Source organism: Piliocolobus tephrosceles, chromosome 13 (genome assembly GCF_002776525.5).
Source record: "Piliocolobus tephrosceles isolate RC106 chromosome 13, ASM277652v3, whole genome shotgun sequence".
Classification (NCBI taxonomy): Eukaryota; Metazoa; Chordata; class Mammalia; order Primates; family Cercopithecidae; genus Piliocolobus; species Piliocolobus tephrosceles.
This window is the reverse complement of record NC_045446.1, coordinates 76,128,759-76,144,381: the sequence shown is the minus strand read 5'-3', so window position 1 is coordinate 76,144,381 and position 15,623 is coordinate 76,128,759. Positions and strand designations below refer to the sequence as shown.

Here is a 15,623-nt window from a genome sequence, read left to right as displayed (position 1 = left end):
TAAGGAAAGGATTCAGTTTCAGTTTCCTGCATATGGCTAGACAGTTTTCCCAACACCATTTATTAAATAGGGAATCCTTTCCCACATTGCTTGTTTTTGTCAGGTTTGTCAAAGATCAAATGATTGTAGATGTGTGACGTTATTTCTGAAGTCTCTGTTGTGTTCTATTCGTCTATATATCTGTTTGGGTACCAGTACCATGTTGTTAATTACTTTGGGCAGTATGGCCATTTTCATGATATTGGTTCTTCCTATCCATGAACATGGAATGATTTTCCATTTTTTTGTGTCCTCTCTTAATTCCTTGAGCAGTGGTTTGTAGTTCCCCTTGAAAAATCCTTCACATCCCTTGTAAGTTGTATTCCTAGGTATTTTATTCTCTTTGTAGCAATTGTGAATGGGAATTCACTCATGATTTGGCTATTATTGGTGTACAAGAATGCTTGTGATTTTTGCACACTGGCTTTGTATCCTGAGACTTTGCTGAAGTTGCTTATCAGCTTAAGGAGATTTTGGGCTGAGACAATGGAGTTTCTAAATGTACAATCATGTCATCTGCAAACAGAGACAATTTGACTTCTTCTCTTCCTATTTGAATACACTTTATTTCTTTCTCTTGCCTAATTGCCCTTGCAGAACTTCAATATTATGTTGAATGGGAGTGGTGAGAGAGGGTATCCTTGTCTTGGAAGCACAGGCGTTTTCCTTATATAGTCACTTGATATTTTCTTCTGACTCAGATTGTGGACTGAAAAACGGCCACAACCAACAAATTAGGTGGGATTCTTACCATGTTATGACTGACTTGCTTTAATCTCATGATCCAAACTCTCTAAGTGTGAGAGAAAAAATCAATTTCTGTTGACCTGCTGAAATCAGTGAGTTGCCACATAAGCTGTTTTTGTTGGTTGCTAGAAGCTGTTTGATTTGCCCCAGTTTGATTTGTCCCAGTGGAAAGTAATTTTTTTTTTTCTGAGAAAAATAGAGATAAATTTTATCTATAACAAGTTTACCATTCTTTAAAAAATGGCAACTGCACTCCATTTTGAAGTGTAAGATACACCTCTCAAATACACAAACCTTAAGAGTCCTGCCTGATGAATGTTTACAAAGTGAGCACACCCAGGTTAATTACCACTGAGATCAAGATAACCAGAAAAGCCCTTCATGTCTCATCCTAGTCATTACCCGCCACAAAGATAGCCACTGTTTTGACTTCTGTCATCATAGATTTGTTGCTTGTCTTCTTTTTGAGCTTTATTAAATTGAATCATACTGTATGTCTGCCTTCTTTCAATATTACATCTGTAAGATTCACTTATATATTATAGCTACATGTGTCAGTAGTTTATTATTCTTTATATGGTGTTATATTCCATAGTGTGATTAAGCACAATTTATTTTTTTTTGTTGTTGTTGTTGAGTGCTTAGTAGTGGGAATAGCACAATTGACTTACAGGTTCTATTACTGATAGTCATTGGGGTCGTTTCCAGTTTTTAGCTATTATCATTACAGCTGCTGGGAACAGTCTTATACATGTCTTCTGGTGAACATAAGCATTCATTTCAGTTGGATATAAAGCCCAAAGTGGAATTGCTGTATCATGTAGTATATGTATATATGTGTATATACATGTTCAGGTTTAATACATACTGGCAAAACCTATTTCAGTGTTCATTCCCAGTTACACTCTCGCCACCAATTATATGAAAGTTTGAGGTGCTCTGTATTCTTGTTGATGTTTAGTTTCTTCAACATTTTCCTTTCTTTTTTAATTTTTACTTTTTTTTGGGGGACAAAGTCTTGCTCTGTCACCCAGGCTGGAGTGCAATGTCACGATCACAGCTCACTGCAACCTCAACCTCCAGGACTCAAGCAATCCTCTCACCTCAGCCTCCCAAGTGGCTGGAACCACAGGCACATGCCATCAAGGCCTGGCTAACTTTTTAATTTTTACTTTTGTAGAGATGGGGTCTCACTGTGTTTCCCAGGATGGTCTCAAACTCCTAGGCTCAAGCAATCATCCCACCTCAGCCCCCTAAAGTGTTGGGATTACAGGTGTGAGCCACTGCTCCTGGTCTATTTTTACTTTTTTAGAGACAGGGTCCCCCTCTGTCACCCAGGCTGGGGTATAGTTGCATGATCATAAGTTACTGTAACCTCAAACTCCTGGGCTCAAGCTATCTTCTGCCTCAGCCTCCTAAGTAGCTAAAACAAACGACAGGTATGCACCACCACACCCAGCTAATGTTTAAATTTTTGTAGAGATGGTGTTTCACTATGTTGCCCAGGCTGGTTTTGAACTGAAACTGCCTTTGCAAAGATTATGACAGTAAGAGAAGTCTATCATGGTTGACTTCATCCTGCTTCTAGACTCATAGGCAGGCTGGCCTTGCTTATTCCTCAGCATAGGCCAAGCTAACAATGGGAGAAATTTAGTTTATAGTTTAGCATTGAAGCAAAAATAGTAACAGTCCTCTGTAAAACTCATACCCTCTTTGTTCTGGGACTGAAACCAGCTTTGTAAGACTAATGAAAAGTCACAAGATTAGGATTATGAGAGGAGACTGAATTCTACTAAAATGTAGGTGTAAAGATAACTAACCATTGTTCCCTAGATTGCTTTTCTATAATCCCTTACTGCTCAGGAGTCATGTGGCCAGAGGTCACAAGATTTGTGACTTCTCCAATTGCTCCTATAGATAACATCACTATTGTAGAACCTAAGATTGGTCTTTTGAGATGTGTTCAGACTTTTGCACTCTGGCTACTGACTGACTCCACATGGACCTGTGGCTCATGACTCTTGTGGCCCCCACGCAGAGGCTGACACAGCACACAAGGACTGGTTTCTACATTTCTACAATTTAATCTCTAACCAATCAGCAGCACTCATACCCTAGCCCCCTGCCCACCAAATTATCTAAAAAAACCCTAGCCTCTGAGTTATGGGAAGCTGATTTGAGTAATAAAGTCCATCTTCTGCTTGGCTAGCCCTGCATTAATTAAACTCTTTTCTTTCTTTCTTTCTGTCTTTTTTTTTTTTTTTTTTAAGACGGAGTCTTGCTCTGTTGCCCAGGTTGGAGTGTAATGGTGTGATCTCAGCTCACCACAACCTCTGCCTCCCAGATTCAAGAGATTCTTCTGCCTCAGCCTCCCATGTAGCTGGAACTACAGGCATGTGCCACCATGCCTGGCTAGTTTTTGTATTTTTAGTAAAGACAGGGTTTTACAATGTTGGCCTGGCTGGTCTCAAACTCCTGACCTCAGGTGATCCGCCCACCTTGGTCTCCCAAAGTGCTGGGATTACAGGCGTGAGCCACCATGCCTGGCCTAATTAAACTCTTTCTTTGCTGCAAAAAACCCTGCTGTTCTCAGTGTTTTGGGCTTTCTGGGCAGCAGGTAAGATGAACCCATCAGGTACCACACTAGGGTTTATCAGAACCAACTTTTGGGTTTGTTGATTTTCTCCTTTGTATGTCAGCTTTCTCTTTAATTGGTTTCTGCTTGTGGTGTTATGATATATAGTTTCCATCTGTAATTCCTGGTTCATCATTCCCATATCCATTGTTGTGGTCTTTTTTCTTTTTTTAAAATTACCTGTTCTATGAACACTTTGTTACAATCTTTTGTTGTTATATTGTTGGATGTGTTAGACCCAACCAGCAGGCCTCAGTAAACAGAATCTCTCTCCTGTCTTCCTTTCACTTGCCCCAAGGCAGGACTCTAATATTTCCCCGCCACTCTGATTTTGGGGTTTAAGGGGGGCAGTCTTGGGGACTGAGCCCCCTCACCCGGTGGGTTCTGACACTATCTCCAGGTTGATCATGTTGGAACTGAATTGGAGAACACCCAGCTGGTGTCTACTGCTTGGCATGTGGCAAAAAAAACCCCCACATTTGGTCACAGAAGTCTTCTGTATTATTGACTATTTTTGTTTTGGGTAAAAAAATATAAAAATTTTAAAACAAGGTCCTCTGCGTTGACTGTTGTGGTGGGGAAGTAAAGGAAAAACACAGTTTGAGACAGTTTTTCCTGAAACAGTGTTTTCATCTATATTTTCTTACCTTTACTTTGAATTTATTTTTTCCCTTGATCCTGCGGAAGGAAAATATCTTGGGCCCCCAAAATCACAAACCTAAAGGGAAAAGTCAAGCTGCGAACTGCTTAGGGCAAACCTGCCTCCCATTCTATTCAGTCATCCCTCTACTCACTGAGATAAATGGGTATCTGATTGCCTCCTTGGGAGAGGCTAATCAGAAACTCGAAAGAATGCAACCATTTGTCTCTTATCTACCTAGGACCTGGAAGCCCCCTCCCTGCTTCCAGTTGTCCCACCTTTCCAGACGGAACCATTGTTCATCTTACATATGTTGATTGATGTCTCATGTCTCCCTAAAATGTATGAAACCAAACTGCCCTGACCACCTTGGGCACATGTCGTCAGGACTTCCTGAGGCTATGTCATGGGTGTGCGTACTCAACCTCAGCAAAATATCTTTTTTTTAAAATTCTGCCTTGACACGGTGGTCCTGAGAGTGGTGGGTGCCACCCTGTCCTGGGTGGAGGGAGGGCCTAAGGGCCAGTTTAGGCCAAAGGCGGGAGACAGGGGGTGTAGCAGACCCTGGAATGCGGAGAAGCCAGGGGGAGGCCCAGAGGCAGCAGTGATAGGCCTGTGGAGGGTGAAAAGCACCGGACTGGGACCGGGCCAGGGCTACAGGGCCAAGGACCCAGGCCACAGGGCACCCCGGGAGGCGGGGCACCGGGTCACATGACACAGAACCTGAAACACAGGCACAGGCTCACAGTAAGCACATGGACAAGTAGGCACAGGTTCACAGGCCAGATGCATACCAAGCATGGCTGGGCCAGACACTGATTTACAGTGGTGGTGTTACACACAGACCACAGGGGAGACACGCACTATGGGACACATGGACTTGATGGCCACAGTGCACAGACCAGGTCACAGAGCTCGAGGGGTGTAGGAAGGAGCCTTTTGGCACTACTACACTGGAATCATAAGAGACAAGGGTGGTGGGGCCTCTGGAGGTGCCTGGGGCGGTCCCCTGTGCCCCACTGGGCTTAGTCCGTCTTCCACACTTTGTTGAGCAGCTTCACCACCTCATCATAGATGATAAACACTATGGCCACAACCAGGCTGACCCGGCCCAGCGCGGGACAATGCCCTTGTAGAAAGCCTTGAGGCCGGGCGCGGTGGCTCAAGCCTGTAATCCCAGCACTTTGGGAGGCCGAGACGGACGGATCACGAGGTCAGCAGATCGAGACCATCCTGGCTAACACGGTGAAACTCCGTCTCTACTAAAAAAAAAAATACAAAAAACTAGCCGGGCAAGGTGGCGGGTGCCTGTGGTCCCAGCTGCTTGGGAGGCTGAGGCAGGAGAATGGCGTGAACCCGGGAGACGGAGCTTGCAGTGAGGTGAGATCCGGCCACTGCACTCCAGCCTGGGCGACAGAGCAAGACTCCGTCTCAAAAAGAAAAAAAAAAAAAAAAAAAAAAAAGAAAGCCTTGAGCTCCTCCTTCCTCAGGATCTGCCAGACCAGTCCATCGAGTTCCGGTATTTGTGCGCCTCCAGGCCCTACCTGCGGGTCTTAATCACGTCCAGAGGAGTGTTTCCAAAGACGCTGGCTGTGCACACCATGGCTCTGAAGACCCCAGTGATCAGCAGGTTCATGGGCTTGTTGGGGTTGTCCCCTCCGTACCAATTGTGCAGGGAATGTCATGACGAAGAAGCAGATGGCCTGATTCCAGCCCTGCTTCAGCACCCTGACTGTGAGGCCCTGATACATCCCCTTCAGCCCTTGTTACCGCACAATCTTCCTAACCCGCGGAAGAATCCTCTGTACTTGGGGTTTGGGGAGGTGTGGTGGCTGAACTTCACCTTGATGGTCTTCATGGGGCACATGATCACCACAGCCTCAGCCACTCCAGCGCCCAGGCAGCACAGCAGCCCGTGCGTGCTGTCCAGCGTCCCTGGGAAACCCGCATGTGGTTGCTGAGGAACCAGAACATTCCGAACCAGGCGGCCGCCTTGGGGAGGGAGCCGTAGAGCAGGGAGCTGAGGCTGCCGTACAGGCCCAGGACGCCATGGTTGCAGACCCTCTGCCACACCGGTCCCCGATGCTCTGGTACCGCAGCGGGTGCGAGCACTAGTCCAGCTGCCCTGCGTCTTCACGTACTGGGTGGGGAAGGTGATGTAGATCTCGATGCCGCCCGCCAGTCCGCCTGCCAGGATCGTCTTCCCCAGGTGCGGCAGGTTAACCTTGCCAGACGCCGGCGCGGCGGCCGCCAGAGCGCGTGGGGTTCGAGGCGCGGCCATGGCGGGCAGGAGGCTGCGTGCAGTGGCGGCCACGGGTTCGAGCCTTTTGAACTCCGCCCTCCAAATTAACTTTCTAAATTAATTGAGACCTGCCTGGAATTTTCGGGGTTCACAGTCCTTAAGGTAACAGCTTAAGATTTTTTAGCCTTTCTCTTTTAATACATGAATTTAAAGTTACATATTTATCTTTAAATCCCTATTCGGGGATTCAACTTCTTCCTGGCTTAGTCCTGGGAGAGTGTATGTGTCCAGGAATTTATCCATTTCTTCTAGATTTTCTAGTCTATTGGCACAGAGGTGTTTATAGTATTTTCTGATGGTAGTTTGTATTTCTGTGGGATCAGAGGTGATATCTGCTTTATCTTTTTTTATTGTGTCTATTTGATTCTTCTGTCTTTTCTTTTTTATTAGTCTGGCTAGCAGTCAATTTTGTTAACCTTTTCAAAAAACTGGCTCCTGGATTCATTAATTTTTTTTCTTTTTTTCTTTTTCTTTCTTTCTTTCTTTCTTTTTTTTTTTTTTTTTTGTTGCGATGGAGTCTTGCTTTGTGGCAAGGCTGGAGTGCAGTGGTGCGATCTCAGCTCACTGCAACCTTGGCCTCCCTGGTTGGAGCCATTCTCCTGCCTCAGCATCTTGAGTAGCTGGGACTACAGGCACATGCCACCACTCCCAGCTAATTTTTATATTTTGAAGGGTTTTTCGTGTCTCTATCTCCTTCAGTTCTGCTCTGATCTTAGTTGTTTCTTGTCTTCTGTTAGCTTTTGAATGTGTTTGTTCTTGCTTCTCTAGTTCTTTTAATTGTGATGTTACGTTGTCGATTTTAGATCTTTCCCACTTCCTCCTGTGGGCATCTGGTGCTATAAATTTCCCTCTAAACACTGCTCTAGCTGTGTCTCAGAGCTTCTGGCACATTGTGTCTTTGTTCTCATTGGTTTCAAGTAACTTATTTATTTCTGGCTTAATTTCGTTATCAGTAGTCAATCAGGAGTGGGTTGTTCAGTTTCCATGTAGTTGTGTGATTTTGAGTGAGTTTCTTAATCCTGAGTTCTAATTTGATTGCACTGTGGTCTGAAAGACTGCTTGTTATGATTTCCGTTCTTTTGCATTTGCTGAGGAGTGTTTTACTTCCAATTATGTGGTCAACTTTAGAATAAGTGCGATGTGGTGCTGAGAAGAATGTGTGTTCTGTTGATTTGGGGTGGAGAGTTCCGTAGCTGTCCATTAGGTCCACTTTGTCCAGAGTTGAGTTCAAGTCCTGAATATCCTTCTTAATTTTCTGTCTCGTTGATCTGTCTAATATTGACAGTGGGATGTTAAAGTCTCCCACTGTTATTGTGTGATAGTCTAAGTCTCTTCATAGGTCTCTAAGAACTTGCTTTATGAATCTGGGTATTTCTGTATTGGGTGCATATATATTTAGAATAGTTAGCTCTTGTTGCATTGATCCCTTTACCATTATGTAATGTCCTTCTTTGTCTTTTTTGATCTTTGTAGGTTTAAAGTCTATTTTATCAGAGACTAGGATTGCAAACCCTGTTTTTTTTGTTTTTTTTTTTTTTTCCTTGGTAAATATTCCTCTATCCCTTTATTTTGAGCCTATGTGTATCTTTGCACATGCGATGGGTTTCCTGAATACAGCACACTAATGGATCTTGCCTTTTTATCCAATTTGCCAGTCTGTGTCTTTTAATTAGGTCATTTAGCCCATTTACATTCAGGTTAATATTGTTATGTTTAATGCTGTCATTATGATATTAGCTGGTTATTTTGCCCAGTTGTTGATGCAATTTCTTCATAGTGTCAATGGTCTTTACAATTTGGTATGTTTTTGCAGTGGCTGGTACCAGTTTTTCCTTTCCATATTTAGTACTTCCTTCAGGAGCTCCTGTAAGGCAGGCCTGGTAGTGACAGAATCTCTCAGCATTTGCTTGTCTGTAAAGGGTTTTATTTCTCCTTTGCTTATGAAGCTTAGTTTGCCTGGATATGAAATTCTGGGTTGAAAATTCTTTTCTTTAAGAATGTCAAATATTGGCCCCCACTCTCTTCTGGCTTTGTAGGGTTTCTGCAGAGAGATCTGCTGTTAGTCTGATGAGCTTTCTTTTGTGGGCAACCTGACCTTTCTCTCTGGCTGCCAGTAACAATTTTTTCTTCATTTCAACCTTGGTGAATCTGACGTTTATGTGTCTTGGGGTTGCTTTTCTCGAGGAGTATCTTTGTGGTGTTCTCTGTATTTCCTGAATTTGAATGTTGGCCTGTCTTGTTAGGTTGGGGAAGTTCTCCTGAGGAGTGTTTTCCAACTTGGTTCCATTCTCCCCGTCACTTTCATATAGTTCCATATTTCTTGGAGCCTTTGTTCATTCCTTTTCATTCTTTTTTTCTGTAATCTTGTCTTCTTGCTTTATTTCATTAAGTTGATCTTCAATCTCTGATATTTTTTCTGCTTGATTGATTCTGCTATTGATACTTGTGCATGCTTCACAAAGTTCTCGTGCTGTGGTTTTCAGCTCCATCAGGTCATTTATGTCCTTCTCTAAACTGGTGATTCTACTTAGCAGTTCTTCTAACCTTTTTTCAAGGTTCTTAGCTTCCTTGCATTGGGTTAGAACGTGCTCCTTTAGCTCAAAGGAGTTTGTTATTACCCACCTTCTGAAGCCTACTTCTGTCAATTCATCAAACTCATTCTCTGTGCGGTTTTGTTCCCTTGCTGGCGATGAGTTGTGATCCTTTGGAAGAGAAGAGGCATTCCGATTTTTGGAATTTTCAGCCTTTTCATGCTGATTTTCCTCATCTTCGTGGATTTATCTACCTTTGGTCTTTGATGTAGGTGACCTTCGGATGGGGTTTTTGTGTGGATGTCCTTTTTGTTGATGCTGATGCTATTCCTTTCTGTTTGTTAGTTTTCCTTCTACCAGTCAGGCCCCTCTGCTGCAGGTCTACTGGAGTTTGCTGGAGGTCCACTCCAGACCTTGTTTGCCTGGGTATCACCAGTGGAGGCTGAAGAACAGCAAAGATTGCTGCCTCTTTCTTCCTCTGGAAGCTTCGTCCCAGAAAGGCATCTGCCAGATGCCAGTTGGAGCTCTTCTCTATGAGGTGTCTGTTGATTTCTGAAGCTGTGCCCACAGTCGCCCCTTCTCCCAGGTGCTCTGTTACAGGGAGATGGGACTTTTTTCTATAAGCCCCTGACTGGGGCTGCTGCCTTTCTTTCAGAGATGCCCTGCCCAGAGAGAAGGAATCTAGAGTGGCAGTCTGGCTACAGTGGCTTTGCCGAGCTGTGGTGGGCTCTGCCTACTTCAGACTTCCCAGTGGCTTTGTTTACACTGTGAGGGGAAAACTGCCTACTCAAGCCTCAGTAATGGCGGATGCTCCTCCCCTCACCAAGCTCGAGCGTCCCAGGTTGACTTCAGACTGCTGTGCTGGCAGCAAGAATTTCAAGCCAGTCGATCTTAGCTTGCTGGGCTCTGTGGGGATGGGATCTGCTGAGCTAGACCACTTGTCTCCCTGGCTTCAGCCCCCTTTCCAGGGGAGTGAAAGGTTCTGTCTTGCTGGCATTCCAGGCACCACTGGGGTATCAAAAAAAACTCCTGCAGCTAGCTCAGTGTCTGCCCAAACGGCCACCCAGTTTTGTGCTTGAAACCAGGGCCCTGGTGGGTAGTCACCTGAGAGAATCTCCTGGTCTGCAGGTTGCGAAGACCATGGGAAAAGCAGAGTATCTGTGCCAGAATGCACCATTCCTCACAGCACAGTCCCTCATGGCTTCCCTGACCCCTTGTGCTTCAGCCCCACCTTGTTTCAGCTCCTCCTCTGTGGGCTGCACCTACTGTCTAACCAGTTCTAGTGAGATGAGCTGGGTACCTCGGGTGGAAATGCAGAAATCACCCACCTTCTGTGTTGATCTCACTGGAGCTGCAGACCAGGGTTGTTCCTATTTGGCCATCTTGCCAGCCACCATGTAATATTATTCTTAAAGTCCTAGCCTACTGACAAATAGCTGGATCATCTGTGGGCATGCTTTGTTTACTTTTCCTCCTGATTCTTAGTCTTATTTTCCTGCTTCTTTGAACTGTACACGCGCGCACACACACACACACACAGGTATAAAGTTTGGTGTGCTGAACATTGTGTATACAAGGTGCATAGTGTCTGGGTTGGTATTCTTTATTCCCCAGAGAAAAAGAATCTATCCTCTGTAAGTTATATTAGGTGAGGGGAAAATCACTTCAAACCAATCAAGAATTGAGTGGGGGAATCGAGAGGCTCTGGTGAGGAGTGGGTGCCATGTGTAGGTGGTGAGTGAGGAGGGAGAAGGGAGGGAAAGAGAGGAGAGCGAAGAAAAAAAAAGAATTGAGCTGGGTCAGGGCTAGTTTGCCGTTTTACTTAGATTCAGTCTACCTCTGCTCTGAAATCTCTTGAGAGTGATACCTTTTAGTTTCAGGGCCCACACGTACAGAATAAGTATTCCAGGTGTATCCATGTCTCTCTTCTCTATTGACACTTAGTCCCTAGGTTATGTCATTTAGGTTTTCATGGCTTTAAATTTAGTTCTGGGCTGTTGATTCCCAGATCTGAATCTCCAGCCTTGACCTTTCCTAGCAGGAAACAAAGGACACATTCAAACAGGATACCTGGAGAAAATTTAACAAAGGCAATATATAAAAAGGTGTGGGCAGGATCAAGGAAAACCAACAGGAATGGTAACATTCCCTGGGGCTATCAACAGATGGGAACTGTTCCACTTCTGGGTCTAAAGGGGCAGAGGGAGGGAAGCACTTATCAGACCTAGAGAGTAGCTGTACTGATTATTTCTTGTCTGAGATGATTGGGACCAGAAGTGTTTCAGGTTTAAGATTTTTTAGGATTTTGGAATATTTGCATATACATAAGATATCTTGGCAGTAGGACCCAAGTCCAAACGCAAACTTCATTTGTGTTTCAGATACACCATATACACATAACCTGAAGGTAATTTTATATACTATTTTAAATTATTTTTTTGTGCATGAAACAAAGTTTTTACTGCAACCCATCATCACATGAGGTCAGGTGTGGAATTTTCCACTTCTAGCATTGTGTCAGTGCTTAAAATGTTTCAGATTTTGAAACATTTTGGATTTTGGATTTTCACATTAGAGATGCTCAACCTTTGTTAGGTGAGCCTTCCAACAGGAATAGTGGCCTTTGATAGAGGGACCCTGCTAATATACATGACCTGGTAGAAAAAGAGCTGGGGGAAGAAATCTCACCCTTCTCACTTTCTTTGATCTCCTGCTAAAAACTCCCATTAAACAAACTCAGTTGGAGGTTAGAAGCAAAGGACATTGATGCAGTCCATAAAGGTCACCCTTTGGGACACAGAGATAAGGGTAGAAAGTGGATCTGGAATGGTCAAACGGAAGCACACATACATGCAACAATTTTATACTCATGAATGACTAATAGGTATCTCAATGGATGGATATGTTAGAGAATGGAGTAGAGTGGAAAAGAGGCCTGTGAACCAGGTGCCAAATTAAAGATTATAGAGAAGAGTGATGAGAAGAGTTAGAAAATTATAGCAAAGAATAGTAGTAGAGGGTGACATATATACTGAACTTCAAAAGGCGTGTTTTTACGTAAGACTGGTGGAATTGTGGTCTAGAAGAGGCATTGCATTGGCGAAAGCATGTAAGCCCCACGGAATGTGGGGGCAGAGAAGAATCAATACCATCCACTAGAGAGGGCTACAGGGAAGTGAGGTCTTTCTGGGGAAAGCCAGGTGCCAGTCAAAACCAGAGAGTAAAAGAAATCTTCAACAGGCTGGGCATGGTGGTTCACATCTATAATCCTAGCACTTTGAGAAGTTGAGCCAAGAAGATCACTTGAGCTCAGGAGTTTAAGACCAGCCTAGGTCACATGGTAAGACCCTCCCAGCCTCCCCCCAACACCATCTCTACAAAAAATAAAAAATTAGCTGGACATGGTGGTGAGCTTCTGTGGTCTCAGCTATTTGGGAGGGTGAGGTGAGAGGATCCCTGGGAGGCTAAGGCTGCAGTAAGCCATGATCATGCTACTGCACTCCAGTCTAGATGACAGTGAGACCTTGTCTCAAAAAGAAAAGACACCTTTGAAACTGCCTTTGCAAAATTATGACCGAGACAGCAAAAGAGATCTAATTTAATTGACTCCATCTTGCTTCTAATCTCCAAGCTGTCCTTTTCATTCTTGGGCAGAGGCTCAACTAACTTTGGGAAAAACTTAGTTTATAGTTTAGAACAAACATGATAACAGCCCTTTCCCAAAGCAGACCTCCTTCTTGCCTACAGAGTAGATTGCATTTGTAGGACTAACATTAGCCATAAGATTAGAACTTATGGCTTAGGAGTCATGCAGCTGGAGGTTACAAGATTCTGACTGTCTCTAAACTGCTCCTAAGATCAGTGCTTGAGATATTTTGCAGACCCTGCACATGATGAATCAGCTGGCACTACCTAGATTGATAAACTGGCTCATCTTGTCTTGTGGCCCCCTCACCTAGGAACTGATTCAGTGCAGGGGGACAGCTTTGACTCCCTATGATTTCATCTCTGACCAATCAGCACTCCCGGCTCACTGGCTTTCCCACACCTACCATGTTGTCTTTAAAAACTCTGCTACTCGAATGTTCAGGGAGACTGATTTTAGTAATAATAAAACTCTGGGCTCCCGCACAGCTGGCTCTGTGTGAATTACTCTTTGTCTATTGCAATTCTCCTGTCTTGATGAATCGGTTCTGTCTAGGCAGCAGGCAAGGTGAACCCCTTGGACATTTACACCTTCAACAGTGGCGTTTGTCTTGTTTATTGATTTTCTTAGAGGTTATGGTTGGAAGGTTTGGGAGAGAATGGGAAGAGTCCAGGAAAGCACTGAACACAATGGAGATTAAAGTACAGGAGAGGCCGAGCGGTGGCTCATGCCTGTATTCCCAGCACTTTCGGAGGTTGAGGCATGATGATACAGACCTGCAGTCCCAGCTACTCGGGAGGTTGAGGCAGCAGGATTGCTTGAGCCCAGGAGTTTCAGGATGCTGTGAGCTATGATAGTGCCACTGCACTCCAGTCTGGGTGACAGAGTGAGTCCTTGTCTCCAAAAATTAAGTGCAGGAGAAACTCAAAGGTGTTCAATTGGTGATGGTACTACCACGCAACATGACCAGTGTTTTTGACTTCTACAATGAAGAATGTTAAGGTAGCAGCATTTGAGATTGAGGGAGCAGGAGTGCTAACATCCTGCAGGCTCAAGACAGTGCCACACAATTGTCCTTACTTTAAATGCCAATAACATCCCCCACTGATGATTAATTAATCCTTATATCACTAAAGATTACAGAAATATGACATATGATGGTATTATCTGGTCTTGAGGATCCAAATGGAATGGTGATGTCACATCCAGGTAGTCACAGTGTCCTTGGCTTGTGGTAGCCCTGAAAGAAGTGGTATTTTCTTGGGATAGGAACATGGTAGTTTAGGCTAGATATAGCTGGAGGGAGGGAGTGCTCCCTATCAGTGGATATTTTTATACAACAAATTAACACTCTCAAGTTTGTTAACATTCATTTTTTACATTCATTATAAACAGGGTGATATGGTTTGGCTACGTGCCCACCCAAATCTCATCTTGAATTATAGTTCCCATAATCCCCATGTGTCATGGGAGGGACCTGGTAGGAGGTAATTGAATCATGGGGGCAGGTTTTTCCCATACTGTTCTTGAAGTGAATAAGTCTCACAAGATCTGATAGTTTTATAAATGGGAATTCCCCTACACAAGCCCTCTCTTGCCTGCCACCATGTATGATGTGACTTTGCTCCTCATTTGCCTTCTGCCATGATGGTGAGGCCTCCCCAGCCATGTGGAACTGTAAATCAATTAAACCTCCTTTATAAATTACCCAGTCTCAATTATGTCTTTATTAGCAGCATGAGAACAGACTCATACACAGGGTTAAACTAAGAAGAATTGACTTGAATTACAGACTGGCTATCTATCACATTGAGCATCCTCAGAGGGAAAGATGTGTAGACAATGCTATGCAAAGATTTTCTTAGAAACATTTCTAATGGGACTATTTCATATTGGAATCACAGATTAATCAGTGAATGTTTTGTGTGTGAAAAGGAACCTCAGAGACTACCTTGAAACTACCGTCATGTTTCTGAATACTTCAATGTAGAAATACAAAGTGTGCTTCCATTTTGGTCACTCATACCATGCAAGTAAATGAATAGCTGAATACCTTTGATTTTAAATGTAATTATGACCTTTAGAAATAACAGCTGGTTTAAAAATAAGCCAAAGCGTAAGTAAAATGGGCAACGGATATACTTTAGTTCCCAAAGAACATTTATAAGAAAAAGTCGTGTTTCCTTTGCAGCTTTCAGTCTTAGAGAAAAGACTTCGTCATCTTATATGTGATGCGACTTTCTGGGCTCCTGACATCTTTATAGAGTTTGACTGGAATTTCCTTCTCTTGAAAATGAATGGGCATTTTCTTGCTCTTCACACTCATCAGCTTCACTCTCAGGGGGCCCAAGTTTACATAATCCTATGGTGAACAGACACAAAAAAGAATAGGAGAGGTGATTCAGCAATTTCCAGCTTTGATAGATTAGGCTTGCTTTATTACAGTTGGCCTTTATCTGACAGAGTTCATTGCCCCCTAATTGCCTGATGCTGTGTAAAACATGAAATATGAGAGCCACTATAAATGAGAAAAAAACAAAACACTCAGTCAACTTATATACCCAGTAGGGCATACACAGTAGGAAAGATCTCCTAAAAAGCAGGCAGCAAGGCTGGAAGGCTTGTCTCCTAGTGGGTTAATGGGGGAGGGATGCTGGCTATAGTTAGTGCAAAACTATCTATAGTATGTGAAAGGAAAATAAAAACATGGGACCCCAATTCACTTTGCCAAAAGGAAAAAATTAAGCTGAAAGCTGAGTCATGTAAGTAACTACCTTTCCTTTTGTTCCTAAGCAGATACGTCCAGATAAAAGGTTACTGTCTCCACAGGTAGCTACTCTATGTTCACCTGATCTTTTGTAAAGTGCGAGGTGAATACATAATTGACTGTTCCCCTACCTGCTCCTTTTCTCTTGCAACATGTGGATGACTGTAACTTCCTGCTTTCCCCTCCAGCCCACTTTTCTCCTTTAAATATTGAAGGCCTCCAAGTCATCTTTGGAGACAGGCACAGACCACACACTGTTTCTGTGATTTCAAGGTTTTTTTTTTTTTTTTCCTCCCAGGTATTATCCTTAATATTG

General features: G+C 43.7%; 1 protein-coding gene and 1 pseudogene across 1 annotated transcript in view; both read right to left on the bottom strand.

Annotated features, from left to right (window-relative positions):
• Positions 1-5,086: 5,086 nt before the first annotated feature.
• Positions 5,087-6,342, bottom strand: LOC111540689 (annotated as a pseudogene).
• Positions 6,343-14,236: 7,894 nt separating this feature from the next.
• Positions 14,237-15,623, bottom strand: part of CCDC83 (coiled-coil domain containing 83) — a 71,396-nt gene continuing 70,009 nt past the window's right edge. Inside the window, exon 11 of the mRNA XM_023209130.2 lies at positions 14,237-14,902. Coding sequence (XP_023064898.2) covers positions 14,741-14,902 — 162 coding nt within the window. The 3' untranslated portion in view covers positions 14,237-14,740. The remainder of the gene's footprint in view (positions 14,903-15,623) is intronic.